Genomic DNA, 13,198 nt, shown 5'->3' with positions numbered 1-13,198 from the left:
CTGTAGACAGAGTCTTTGCTTTGACTTTTCCTCTCCTGTGGGCTGTGCTGACTGTGGGAGATGAGAACTTATTTCTCCCCAAAGAATATGCAATGAAAACTCAATTCTCATTAAGACATGTGAGCTTTTCCTGAGCCCTGCACACACAGAGGTTCCCAGGGCAGAGCCCTGATGTCAGGAGGGGTCTGCAGAGCAGAGCTGAGCACAGGGCAGTTTGGATGAGGTCTGTGAGCACAGAGCAGGAGGTGACATGGGCAAAGAGAAGCAGCTGCAGGGACAGCTCCAGGCAGCAGATACATTGGCAAGGAGGAAGAGTGAGCTGCTCCCAGCAATGCCCTGGCAGTGGGGATTTGGTACCTCCCTGACATCACCCACCGTGATGACACTTTCCCACAGCAACCCCCTGGTCTCTGCCACCCAGCACAGACTCTGCACCCAGACTTCCATGTTTTCAGTCTGAGAAACCTGCGAGTACCTGTCTGTCTGTCCCTGTCCTTGCAGCCCTGGCTGGACTGTTTCTCACTGTTTCCCTTCCTGTCCTTGCTGCCTTTGTCCCACCATTACCAAAGCTCCGCTCTGCCCTCGGGTGAAACTGGAGTGACAGTGCTGAAAAGCTCATTCCTATCCAGAGGGGATTTAGTCTGAGATCACACCATCCTTCTATTCACTGACTGCTGCCAGGCAGGACTGAGTTCTCCAGAGCCACAGCTGACCCTCCTCCCAGCAGTGGCACGCTCAAGCCAGCACAAAGCAGACCTCCCAAAAGGGTCCTGACAAAAGTCTCCTGAATACAGGGAGTCAATCTGAGGGCATTCCCTAAGAATTAGAAGACGTTTTCCTAAGAGTTCCATCACTTCTCACTGTGTCTTTTCCTCCTTTCACAGGTCTCCATACCTGACAGCAGCAGATGTCCAACAGCAGCTCCATCAGCCAGTTCCTCCTCCTGCCCTTTGCAGACACACGGGAGCTGCAGCTCCTGCACTTCTGCCTCTTCCTGGGCATCTACCTGGCTGCTCTCCTGGGCAATGGCCTCATCATCATCACCATAGCCTGTGACCACCACCTCCACACCCCCATGTACTTCTTCCTCCTCAACCTCTCTGTTAATGACCTTGGCTGCATCTCCAGCACTGTTCCCAAATCCATGGCCAATTCCTTGTGGGACACCAGGGCCATTTCCGTCTTGCGATGTGTGGTTCAAATCTTTTTCTTTACATTTTTGTTCTCCACAGAGTACTTTGTTCTCACCATCATGGCCTATGACCGCTACGTTGCCATCTGCCACCCCTTGCACTACGGGACCCTCCTGGGCAGCAGAGCTTGTGTCCACATGGCAGCAGCTGCCTGGGCCAGTGGGTTTCTCCATGCTCAGCTGCACACAGCCAGTACATTTTCACTGCCCCTGTGCCATGGCAATGCTGTTGACCAGTTCTTCTGTGAAATCCCCCAGATCCTCAAGCTCTCCTGCTCAGATGCCTACCTCAGGGAAACTGGAGTCCTTGTGGTCAGTGCCTGTTTGTATTTTGGTTGTTTTGTGTTCATTGTGGTGTCCTATGTGCAGATCTTCAGGGCTGTGCTGAGGATCCCCTCGCAGCAGGGACGGCACAAAGCCTTTTCCACCTGCCTCCCTCACCTGGCTGTGGTCTCCCTGTTTGTCAGCACTTCCTTCTTTGCCTACCTGAAGTCCCCCTCCATCTCCTCCTTATTTCTGGACCTGTTAGTGGCATTCCTTTACTGTGTGTTTCCACCAGCAGTGAACCCCCTCATCTACAGCATGAGGAACCAGGAGCTCAAGGATGCCATGTGGAAACTGGTGACTGGATGCTTCTAAGCAGCAATAAACTGCTGATCTCCTTCTGCATATCGCTGGTCATGGAACTCACATTAGGACCAGTCTGTATTTAGTAGGGACTTTTCGTTTCTGTGGGCTTTTTCCTTCTGTTTTGTCTCTGATGTAATAACACCTTCATCCCATTCCTCATGCAGTGTCTCCAGGTCTTGTTTGACTCAGACATGGCAGCAGGAGAAACACTCCCCTTCCCCTGTACCTGCATCACCACCAGTCTGCCTCTTTCATCTCCATTGTCATTCAGGTGTTTCCACCTATACTGATGTAATGGCGATGCCTAAGGACATCTTTTCAGCAGTCTTGCTGGTTTTATGCACTTCACTTTGCTCTCAGGTTTTCACCTCTGCTTGTTCATCGTTCAGATGCCGTTCAGCTCTCTCATACCTGCTTTGAGCTTCAGAGAGCTGGAAAACATCCCATCTTTCAGCAGTCTAATGAACTGTTCTGTGAGAAGGTCAGTGTGTTGAGAAGTGTCCTTTCTATGGATCTGATTGAAACTGTTCTGGGAGAGAATCTGCTCTGAAAGCTGACCCCCTGCACACGCTGCTTGGCCGTAGCAGCAGCTGAGGAGAGAGATATCATGGGTATTAAACTGTGTCATGTTGAACTGCTGTTTGTTGTCAGAGAAATCTGTCTGTGCCTGTGAGCACAGATGATGCCAGGAAAAGTGTTGGGAGTCCCAGGAGGCCAGTGAGGGAACTGCTGGGTTGGGGAAGAGTAAGATTCTTTATGCAGGGCTGGATCTGAAAATACTGCTTTTCCTGCCTGTCCAGATCTCCTTAGGAGACTGACACCCATTGCATAATGTGGCTGTCACTGCTTCTATCAACTGAGCCATGGCAGGAAATAGTCGTGAAGGGAAAATATCCTCCATTGTAATATCCCTTTGAAATGTTCATCATTAAATACCTAACTGAAATCCCGTCATTTGTAGAAGTCTGGATTTTTTTAATGAAAAGGACTTGAACAGATATGCTTTTTAAGGCTTTCTGTATTTCCATGAGCCCCTATTGTATATTTGCTTCTGAGTCCACAGAACTCAGATACCAAGATGAGAGTGAAGAAACCTCTTAAAATGTCAGTCAGACCTATTGCCCAAAGAACCTTGAAGCGTTCATGGGCCCTACTGGGAGCCATTACTGACAAAGCCTCCCCATGAACATCTTACACCTCACAACTGGAGGCCATGAGGACAAACCCAGGCACAGCGCTGGCAGCTCTGATGCTGAGGACACCCTGGCTTGGTCTGATGAAGCAGAAATGCCAAGTGCTGAGCCCCAGCCCTTTGGCAGGGAGATCCTGACCCTCACCTGTGTCTCAGGGCTCTTCCATGGGATGTGGGGAGTGTGATGCCCAGGGAAGGACAGGGGTATGACACATGGATGCCTCACTAGGTTGAGTTCAAGGAGGCAACAATGCTCCATGGCTGTGAGGACAATGTGTCTTCTCTGAGGCCTCTGTTGGAGGGAAATCAGCCACAGCCAAGGGGGGAAAGTCAGCATTTCTATCAGGCCCTTTCAGCCTGGCCAGCACTCTTGGCCATCTGCACCACAGCCCATCTCACACTGCCCAACACCTGTGCCAGTTTCCCTGCAGGATGCAGGCACCCAACCCCTTTCCCCACCTTGTTCTCACCCCACCATGTCCCTGCCTGTACTGTTGTCTCTCCCTCCTCGCCAGCTGATCCCAGATAAACCAAGCCACCAGCTCATCCACACTTCCTCCAAGTAACTCCAAACACCACAGCACTACCCTCAGAATGGCATTTCTCCATGCTCATAACCCATCTGCACCTCTAGTTTTAATTGCCATTCATTTGAAAAGGAACTTTCAATCTCTCTGGAGCTACCCCTATACTCTGCTCAGACTCCCCTTCCCCAGGCTAAAGAAGCCCAGACCTCTCAGCCTCTCCACACAAGACCCCTAACCCTGTCTTGGCAGAATTTCTTTCAACCTCGTGACTGTTCCTCCACACTCGTCCTGAGCTGGGGACCTCCCACTGCTGGACTCTCTGCTGGTGTCCACACCAGTGCTGAGTCAAACTGACAGTGAGTGCCTTTGCCTGGGTGGCCGTACTGCTCCCAGTGCTGCCCAATGTGCTCATGGCCAGGTTCCTGTGTAGCAGCCCTGGCTGCTGTGGCATCCCTCAGAACGCCCAAAGCTTCCTCCTTGACACTGCTGCTCCACCAGTCATGTCTGAATTCCCTTGATGTGCGGGTGTTGAGGCTTAACCCTGCTCACTGATGATGTCATCATGCATGGGAGATTCTTTTGGGCAGTTGGCATCAGCTGCCCTGGCAGTCCTCCCTCACAACAACCAGTGATCCCTCAGCTTACTTTCTAGTGCAGCAGCACGTGAATCAGGAAGGGCCTTGATGCTGTGCAAGCACTGGGCAGCAAGGAATAAATTATCATGTGTCACCAGTGCTGGATTGGTCACACAACAGGACGATGTGTTGGTTCTACCCCTGTTGTGGTTATCCCCTGATGCAGAACATCACAAGATCAGAAGGGGCAGGTCAGCTCTGTTTGGAAATGTTCTTGAGGTGTCTCTTTGTAAAACCACGGAGGGTTTTGCCAGGGTCTGCTGGAAGTGAAGCTCCATTGTGTCAGTGGTTAATGTGTGCGTGTAGAAGCCTCAGCTGACTTGTGGTGCCTCAGCAAGAGGCATTAAAGGACATGATAGAAAATAAATAAAAAAAGGAGAGAGTAATTTAAATGCTTCTGATGGTTCAGCCGCAAACAGTGGCTGAACACCACACACCACTGGCTCACTCCCAGAGGAGAAAGAGACAGAGCCTCTGTTGGTTGGGATAAGGAGAGTTTACTGAAAAAAGCACCATGAAACTAGAACAATAAACAGCCCATGACACTCATACCCGGTGAGAACACAGAATACCATACCCACCTGAGGATTACAGAGTGCTGCAGGACAGGAGGACCAACCCAACACCCCAGCTGCACTCAGACTGCCCTGGAGGCACCCAGGAGTGGTGCCCAAACCAGCTCCTTTATGGAGAAGTGCTGTCAGGTGGTGTGGAAAACAGCCAGGGCTAACTCAACCTCCCCAAGCAGCCAGCACAGGTGAGATAACTGTGGCCTGACCAGAACCAGGACAATATCCATACCTTTTTGCTCACTATCTACATCATGCCCAGATGGGTTTGCCTCTGCACTCCCAGTTGCTTTGTTTCCATTGTTGCAACCACACCCACAGGGCATTGGCCACCATCCAGGAGTGAGTATAGGGGTAGAATTTTGGCCACTTTTCTCATTTGGCAATGTTTAAAGCCAGCTGGATGGCTTTTACCTCTGCAAACTTGCCCTCTAATCTTGTTCATCATATTAGCTGTTCACTTCTTGCAAAAACAGGCTGAGCACTCCCTTCAAGAGGATCACAGGCACAATGACAGTCTGGTGGGCTGTCTACTGCAAACTGCTGCAGCATTCTTCCTGGAGAAATCTCTTTTTGTAACTGTTTATCCTTGCAGCTTGTTCATTCAGGATTGGAGGTGGGTTTCCTATCTCACCTCCTCATGTCTTCACCATGGTCATGCAGAGAGAACCACAGGATGTCTCTTGGTCTGTACTTTTTACTGGAAAAGGGGAAGTCCTGCTTCAGCTAGCTCTTTGAGTTGCCAGACCTCTCAAGACAACTTATCCACAGCTGAGACAAGGGAGGAGCAAAGACATTCTTCAAATAGACAGAGTTGGAAAGACACCTCAGCCACTGTCGGTGCTTCTCCCTTTCCCCAATCTATTACTGCCAGTCAGTTGGCATATGATGCTGGTGCACTCCACACAGACTTACACCACATGGGTGAGGAACATTAGACATCATCAGGATTGGTGGGTAGCTGCAGAGCATCAGGATCATAGTAATTCAACTCTCACATGGATAATCCCCTTAAATACTGCATGCTCTGCTCTGTGGTCATGCACTTGCCTGGCCAACACATGACTGAAGTTCTTCACTGAACTGGTACTTTACCCCACACTTGACAGAAGTCACCTCCAGAGGCTGAGGGCTTGAGACTTCCTTCCAACTGCCTTGTCAATGACTCCTTTTCTGAACAGGGATCCCAGCTGCTTGGCCTCCCTGCCTTCTAATTCCAGGCTGTGTGCCCCACTGTTCCAGCATCGGAGTAGCCAGGTGATGATGTGCTCCCTTGGAAGGCAGCTGAAATCTTTTCTCATTTCTCCCAGCTCACTCATGTACAAGGGTCAGGTTATAATGCTCACTCGTGGAGGAGAAACAGACAGACCCTCTGTGGGTTTGGAGGAAGACAGTTTACTGACAAAATCACTGTGAAAAAATGATAACATCACACTGCAAACTACACTCACATCCAGTGATAACAGAGAGTACTCCCCCACTTTGATGGGGGAGAGATGTCAGGTGGTGTGGAAAACAGCCTGGACACACTCAGCTCAGCTATACTAACTCAAGTCACCACTGCTGGCTGCTTGGGGAGGTGAACTCTTGCCTGGACAGAAACAGGACAGCTGTGCATTTAATCTCCCCTGTCTGTCACATATTTCTACCTGTCTGAAGTCAATTGTCCGTGTATGAAATCATCATTCTGACAGTGGATCTGCACACCAGTGCTTCTGGTTGCTCTCTGGATTTCCCTTCCCCTTCCCCTTGGACCATTCAGACACCTCTCAACCATCCAGCTGCTGCTCTGAGTTTCAGGGAGTTAAACCCTTGCCTTTCTGGCAGTTGTCTGACTCAGTCTGTCTTTAGCCAGCTCTTGAGTTGCGGTGATTTCACAGTCTCCTTCCTCACTAGAACATCTCTCACAGGGTTAAGCTTTGTGGCAGGTGAACCTCACTGGTGGCAGATTGCACTTGGCACAGAGTGAGGAGTGTTTGATTTAATGGTGAATCTTGTCAGGTTTCTTGTGTTGGTGGGAAAATAACTCCCTGTGTGCTGCCTGTGTGCAGCCAGTTCTCTAAGGAAAGCAGGGGAGCTGGTACAGAGGGGCTGTAATGCCCCACTGTGGAGTGCAGAAGAGAGACCTGATGTAAGGACAAGGGATGCAAGTCCCAGTTGGCTGGTGAGAGTCATGGTGGGCTTGTGGAGATGTGCAGCAAGGTTGTCCCCACTGCCTCAAGGGACCATTTTTTGGAGCAGTCCAGACCTCCTTAGGAGGCACCCTGGATCAATCTCAGTCAGAGGTTGTCACCTCTCCTCTACAGTGAAAATAATAACCTACACCCTTAAAAAGAAATCAATTTTACTCTGAGCTCCCTTTGAAACAGCTTCAATGATCTGTACATCTCTTGAAGACTTGAAGATCTTTACATGAAGAGACAGAGCTCGTTAGGGCTTGCTTGTTACTTTTAATGAGCCCTGGGGTGCATTTGGTGCTGAGTCCTTGAGGCTCAGGTACTGAGAGGTAATTACACAAAAAACTCCATGTCAAAAGCAGAAGCCAAAGTACCTGAAGTATTAATAAGTCCCTCTGAGAGCCATTGCTGGCTGAGCCTCCCCAGGGACTCGTTAGTACAGGTAATTGGAGGCCATGTTGGTTGGTAGGCAAAGGCAATGTACAAGCAGCTGAGATGCTGAGCAAGACCTGGGTTGGTTTGATGAAGCAGAAAGGCCAAGCCCTGACCCCCAGCCCCAGGGAAGACAGGTCTTGCCCCTCAGGCATTGCTCAGGCTCTTCCTGGGGCAGTGTGGGGTGTGTAATGCTGAGGGAAGAACAACAGGATGAGAGTTTCTCCTCATTGTTGGCCCAAAGCCCAGCTAGAAATTCATCTGTCCTCCATTTAATTAAAAGAAAGAGCAGGAAGACCCTCCATCCCCTATCAGATTCAGGAGGAAACATTGTGGAGAGATGAGTCCAAGGCTGAGGTGCTTAATGAAATCTTTGCCACTGTCTTTAGTAATAGGAGCAGTTGTACAGAGAGAATCCAATTCCCTGAGCTGGGAGACAGGGACAGGGAGCAGAATGAGCCCACCTCAATCCAGGAGGAGATGGTCCTGCTGCACCACAGAGATGTGCACAGATCTGTGGGGCTGAATGGGATGCAGCCAAGGGTGCTGAAAGAGCTGGCAAGGGGGGTTCACCAAGCCACTTTCCATCAGTCCTGGCTGACTGGATCAGTCAGTGTAACCCCCTATATAAGAAGGGACAGAGGGATGATCAGGGAAATTACAGGCCTGACAGTTTGACTTCAGTCCCAGAGAAGCTGATGGAGCAGATCATCCTGAGCAGCATTATCCAGTTCATGAAGAACCCCCAGGTGATCAGGCCCAGTCAGCTTGGGTTCATAAGGGCAGGTCCTGTTTGACCCACTGAATCTCCCTCTATGACAGGGTGACCTGCTTCTTGGACAAGGGAAGGGCTCTGGATGTTGTCTACCTTGACTTTAGCCAGGCCTTGGACCCAGTTTTCCAGAACTTTCTCCTAGAGAAGCTCACTGCTTGTGGCTTGGAAACTGTGGTGGTTCAGCCCCGAACAATGGCTGAGCACCACATGCTGCTCGCTCACTCCCGGAGGAGAAACAGACAGAGCCTCTGTGGGTTGGGATAAGGACAGTTTGCTGACAAAAGCACCATAAAAGGGGAACAATATTGGCCCCAATTGCACTCACACCCAGTGACAGCACAGAGAGTACCTTACAAACCCAACAATAACAGAGTGCTGCAGCATGCCATGACCACCCCTCCCCAACCAGCCCCTTGGATGGGGAAGTGATGTCAGGTGGTGTGGAAAACAGCCCAGGTGAACTCAGCTCAGCTGTGCTGGCTCCTTGGGGAGGTGAGCCTGGCCTGTCCAGAACCAGGACATTATCCACCCCTGTTTCCACACCGTCTACATCATGCCCAGGTCTTACTTTTGCAGAGTACTGGGAAGGTTCATGACATCATTTATCATTTAGACCATCTGCCATGGACCACCATCCAGGAAATAGTATAGAGAAATATGTAATATTTGGCCTGTTTTCTCCTTTGGCAATGTCTAAAGCCAGCTGGATGGCTTTCACCTCTGCAAACTGGCTGGATTTGCCTTCTCCATAGGCAGCTTCTGCAACTTGGCATGTGGGACTCCACCCAGCAGCCTTCCACCTCTGATGTTTACCAGCAATGCCACAGGACACATCGGTGAAAAGGGCATATTTTCTCTCATTTTTTGTCAGTTCACTGTACAGTGAGGCCTCTTCAGCACGTATCCCTGTTCCTCTGGTGATATTCCACAGTCTTTGCCTTCTGGCCAGTCTGTGATCACTCCCAGGGTTCCTGGGTGATTGGGGTTTCTTATTCAAGCCTGTTGAGGGATAAATGTGACCCACTTGCTCCACGTAGCGTCAGTGGCATGGCGTGTAGGAGGGGCCTTCCCTTTGAACATCCAGCCCAGCACGGGCAGTCGGGGTGTCAGGAGGAGCTGGGTTTCAGTTTCAATCACTTCTTAAGTGGCTCTAACCCCTTCCTGTGCTGCCAGTATTTCCTTTTCTGTTACAGTGTCTGGATCCTCTCTAACCCCGACTCCAAAACCCCAGAGACTGACCTTGAGCCTCCCCTGGTGCTTTCTGCCAGAGTCTCCAGGTAGGGTCATTCTCCCAGGCTGACCTGTAGAACACATTGTTTACATCTGGCAAAGTCTGGACAGGCCAAAGGGCTACTGCATGGACTATCTCCTGTTTGATCTTTTCAAAGGCTTCTCATTCCTCAGAGACCCATTGGAAATCGTTCTCTTACCAGGCTACCCGGTAGAGAGGGCTGACAATGAGACTGTGGTTTGGGATATGCATTCTCCAGAAACGCACAGTGCCTAGGAAAGCTAAGCGGTGTCTCTGGGTATGGATGGTCCTAACTGTGACCATCTGGTGTCTTGTTATTTGGCCAAAGGAATTCCCCACCAGGCTCAAAAATGCTCCTCATCCCAGGCAGCATTGCTCTATTGGACCTTGAACCCACTCATGTCTCTTGGACCACCTCTGGCCCTTCAGGTGACAACAGGGGTTGGTGTCTGAGCAACTCTCTCCTAGCCTCCACCCTCAGTAATTCCCATGGGCACTGGGACCAGCAGCTCCCAGGCAGCCATGCTCCTTGACCTTTGCAGGGGGACAGAGACCCCTGCCTGTCCCTGCCTGGGGGTCCTGTCTCCTAGTGAGAGAAGGAAAGGTGATTGTCCTGCCCAACTCTGGTTTGATCAGGAGAAATGACTCTGCTGGACACAAGGATTTCTCCCCAGCCAAGGGAGGGAAAGTCAGAGAGAACTTCTGTTTCTTTCCAAGAAAGTTCCCTGGAGCTCTAGGGAGGAGTCCAGAGGGGATGGAGAGTATGATGTCTTCACCTGCTCCTCTGCTGGGAGCTGGGCTGGGCTCCTGGGATGGGCAGTGGGAGCTCAGAAATATTGCAGCACTGCAGACAGACAGCTCTGGCCAGGAGCAGCTCCTCTGCCAAGCACACAGGGCTGGGGACACTGCCTGGAGGCACCGAGGGGAGACCTGTGAGGCTGAGAGAGCTGGTGGATGCTGAGAGCTCACTGGAGGAGAAATCTCCACAGCACTCTGCCTGGTATGTCTGTGGGTGCAGGGCAATGCAGGTTCTGTTCCTGGAGGGATCTCCTAAAGCTGGGACATGGGGCAGTGTGTGGGCTCTGTCAGGAGGATAGGTTCTCTCTAGCAGCACAAAGTGCTGCCTGGAAGGGATGCCCTTGTGCCCCATTAGAGGGACAGGGCAGGACAGCTGTCTTCTCCTGGGCATGGTTGAGAGGTGCCCAGGGCTGTCCTTGTGAGAAGGGTCCCTGTGCCCTGGGGTCTATGTGCTGGGGCAGGGACTCTGCTGCTGCCAGGGGTCAGCACTCAGCCTGGCTTGTGGGCTTTCCACAGGGATAGAGACAGCAGCTGTGGGTTGAAGGAGTGATCCAGGGAAGGGCAGCACAGGTTCCCTCTTCTGTAAGAAAATGCTGCCTGGGTCAGCTTTACTTCCAGCTCCAGCTGATTCTTGAGACATTCCAAAGGGACTTTGAAAAACAACATCAAGGAAGCATTTCCCTGCAAGGCAGTGTCTGCTTTGACTGTTCCTCTCCTGTGGGCTGTGCTGTGGTAGATGAGAACTTACTTCTCCCCAAAGAATATGCAATGAAAACTCAATTCTTATTAAGACTTTGGAGCTTTGCCTGAGCCCTGCACACACAGAGGTTCCCTGGGCAGAGCCCTGATGCCAAGAGGGGTCTGCAGAGCAGAGCTGAGCACAGGGCAGTTTGGATGAGGTCTGTGAGCACAGAGCAGGAGGTGACATGGGCAAAGAGAAGCATATGCAGGGACAGCTCCAGGCAGCAGATACATTGGCAAGGAGGAAGAGTGAGCTCCTCCCAGCAATGCCCTGGCAGTGGGGATTTGGTACCTCCCTGACATCACCTACCGTGCTGATACTTTCCCACAGCAACCCCCTGGTCTCTGCCACCCAGCACAGACTCTGAGACAAGATTTCCACGTTTTCAGTCTGAGAAACCTGCGAGTACCTGTCTGTCTGTCCCTGTCCTTGCAGCCCTGGCTGGACTGTTTCTCACTGTTTCCCTTCCTGTCCTTGCTGCCTTTGTCCCACCATTACCAAAGCTCCGCTCTGCCCTCAGGTGAAACTGGAGTGACAGTGCTGAAAAGCTCATTGCTATCCACAGGGGATTTAGTCTGAGATCACACCATCCTTCTATTTCCTGACTGCTGCCAGGCAGGACTGAGTTCTCCAGAGCCCACAGCTGACCCTCCTCCCAGCAGTGACACGCTCAAGCCAGCAGCAAATATACCTCCCAAAAGGGACGTTCCCAAAGTCCTCCTGAATCCAGGGAGCCAATCTCATGATATTCTCTATGAAGTGGAAGAGGCTTTTCTCAGAGAAGAGTTCCCTAACGTCTCACTGTGCTTTTCCTCTTTGCCCAGGTCCCCACACCTGACACCAGCTGATGTCCAACAGCAGCAGCTCCATCAGCAAGTTCCTCCTCCTGCCCTTTGCAGACACACGGGAGCTGCAGCTCCTGCACTTCTGCCTCTTCCTGGGCATCTACCTGGCTGCTCTCCTGGGCAATGGCCTCATCATCATCACCATAGCCTGTGACCACCACCTCCACACCCCCATGTACTTCTTCCTCCTCAACCTCTCTCTTACTGACCTTGGCTGCATCTCCAGCACTGTTCCCAAATCCATGGCCAATTCCTTGTGGGACACCAGGGCCATTTCCTACACAGGATGTCTGGCTCAACTCTTCTTCTTTGTATTTTTGATTGTCACAGAGTTCTGCCTCCTCACTGTCATGGCCTATGACCGCTATGTTGCCATCTGCCACCCCCTGCACTACGGGACCCTCCTGGGCAGCAGAGCTTGTGTCCACATGGCAGCAGCTGCCTGGGCCAGTGGGTTTCTCTATTCTCTGCTACACACAGCAAATACATTTTCCCTGCCCCTCTGCCATGGCAATGCTGTTGACCAGTTCTTCTGTGAAATCCCCCAGATCCTCAAGCTCTCCTGCTCAAATGCCTACCTCAGGGAAACTGGACTCATTGTGGTCGGTGCCTGTTTAGCTTTTGGTTGTTTTGTGTTCATTGTGGTGTCCTATGTGCAGATCTTCAGGGCTGTGCTGAGGATCCCCTCGCAGCAGGGACGGCACAAAGCCTTTTCCACCTGCCTCCCTCACCTGGCCGTGGTCTCTCTGTTTCTCAGCACTGCCATATTTGCCAACCTTAAGCCCTCCTCCATCTCGTCCCTATTTATGGACCTTGTTGTGGCATTTCTTTACTCGGTGTTTCCATCAGCAGTGAACCCCCTCATCTACAGCATGAGGAACCAGGATCTCAAGGATGCTGTGTGGAAACTGATGACTGGATTTTTAAGCAGCAATATCATATCAAAAATTGTGTAACTGATGTTATGACCATTTGCTATTTAGTAGGGTTTTTAGTGTTTTGTTTGGGGTATTTTTCTTTTAGTTTTTCCAAGCTCTAATAACATGCTCCACGTTCATCCCATTCCTAATTCAGTATCTACAGGTCTTGTGTTACCCAGAGACTGTGTAATGATGAGCTGTGCTCTCTTTGTTTCAGGTCTACCTTCCTTACTTTTGCTTTTTTCTTACATTTATTAAAAAATTACAATCAGGTTTTCATCAGCTGAATCTCTCCAGTACTTGTCTGAAATGGCAGTGCTTTCCCACCATGACAGACAGGAATTTCCAGGAAGTTTATACATGGCAACAGAAGAAATACTCACCTTCCCCTCTAGCTGTGTTACTGTTAGTCTGTCTCTTTCATCTCCCCATCATCCAGGTGTTTCCACCTATCCTGATGATACAGCCATGCCTTAGGACAGCTTTTCAGCAGAATAGATTGACACCTGTAA

At 50.8% G+C, this 13,198-nt stretch overlaps 2 protein-coding genes across 2 annotated transcripts; both read left to right on the top strand.

Annotated features, from left to right (window-relative positions):
• Window positions 1-907: 907 nt before the first annotated feature.
• On the top strand, window positions 908-1,831 carry LOC311203128 (olfactory receptor 14A16-like; the record flags this gene model as incomplete). The annotated part of the gene is made up of 1 exon (XM_084277762.1): window positions 908-1,831. One exon carries the CDS (start codon window positions 908-910, stop codon window positions 1,829-1,831), a length of 924 nt encoding a protein of 307 aa, XP_084133888.1.
• Window positions 1,832-11,939: 10,108 nt separating this feature from the next.
• On the top strand, window positions 11,940-12,722 carry LOC311203127 (olfactory receptor 14C36-like; the record flags this gene model as incomplete). The annotated part of the gene is made up of 1 exon (XM_084277761.1): window positions 11,940-12,722. The coding sequence occupies one exon, from the start codon at window positions 11,940-11,942 to the stop codon at window positions 12,720-12,722; it is 783 nt and encodes a 260-aa protein (XP_084133887.1).
• Between the last annotated feature and the right edge of the window lie 476 nt (window positions 12,723-13,198).

The sequence above is a fragment of the Gallinula chloropus genome (assembly GCF_964237585.1).
Source record: "Gallinula chloropus genome assembly, chromosome: 35".
NCBI lineage: Eukaryota > Metazoa > Chordata > Aves > Gruiformes > Rallidae > Gallinula > Gallinula chloropus.
The sequence above is the reverse complement of the archived record's forward strand: the minus strand, read 5'-3'. Positions and strand labels throughout refer to the sequence as shown.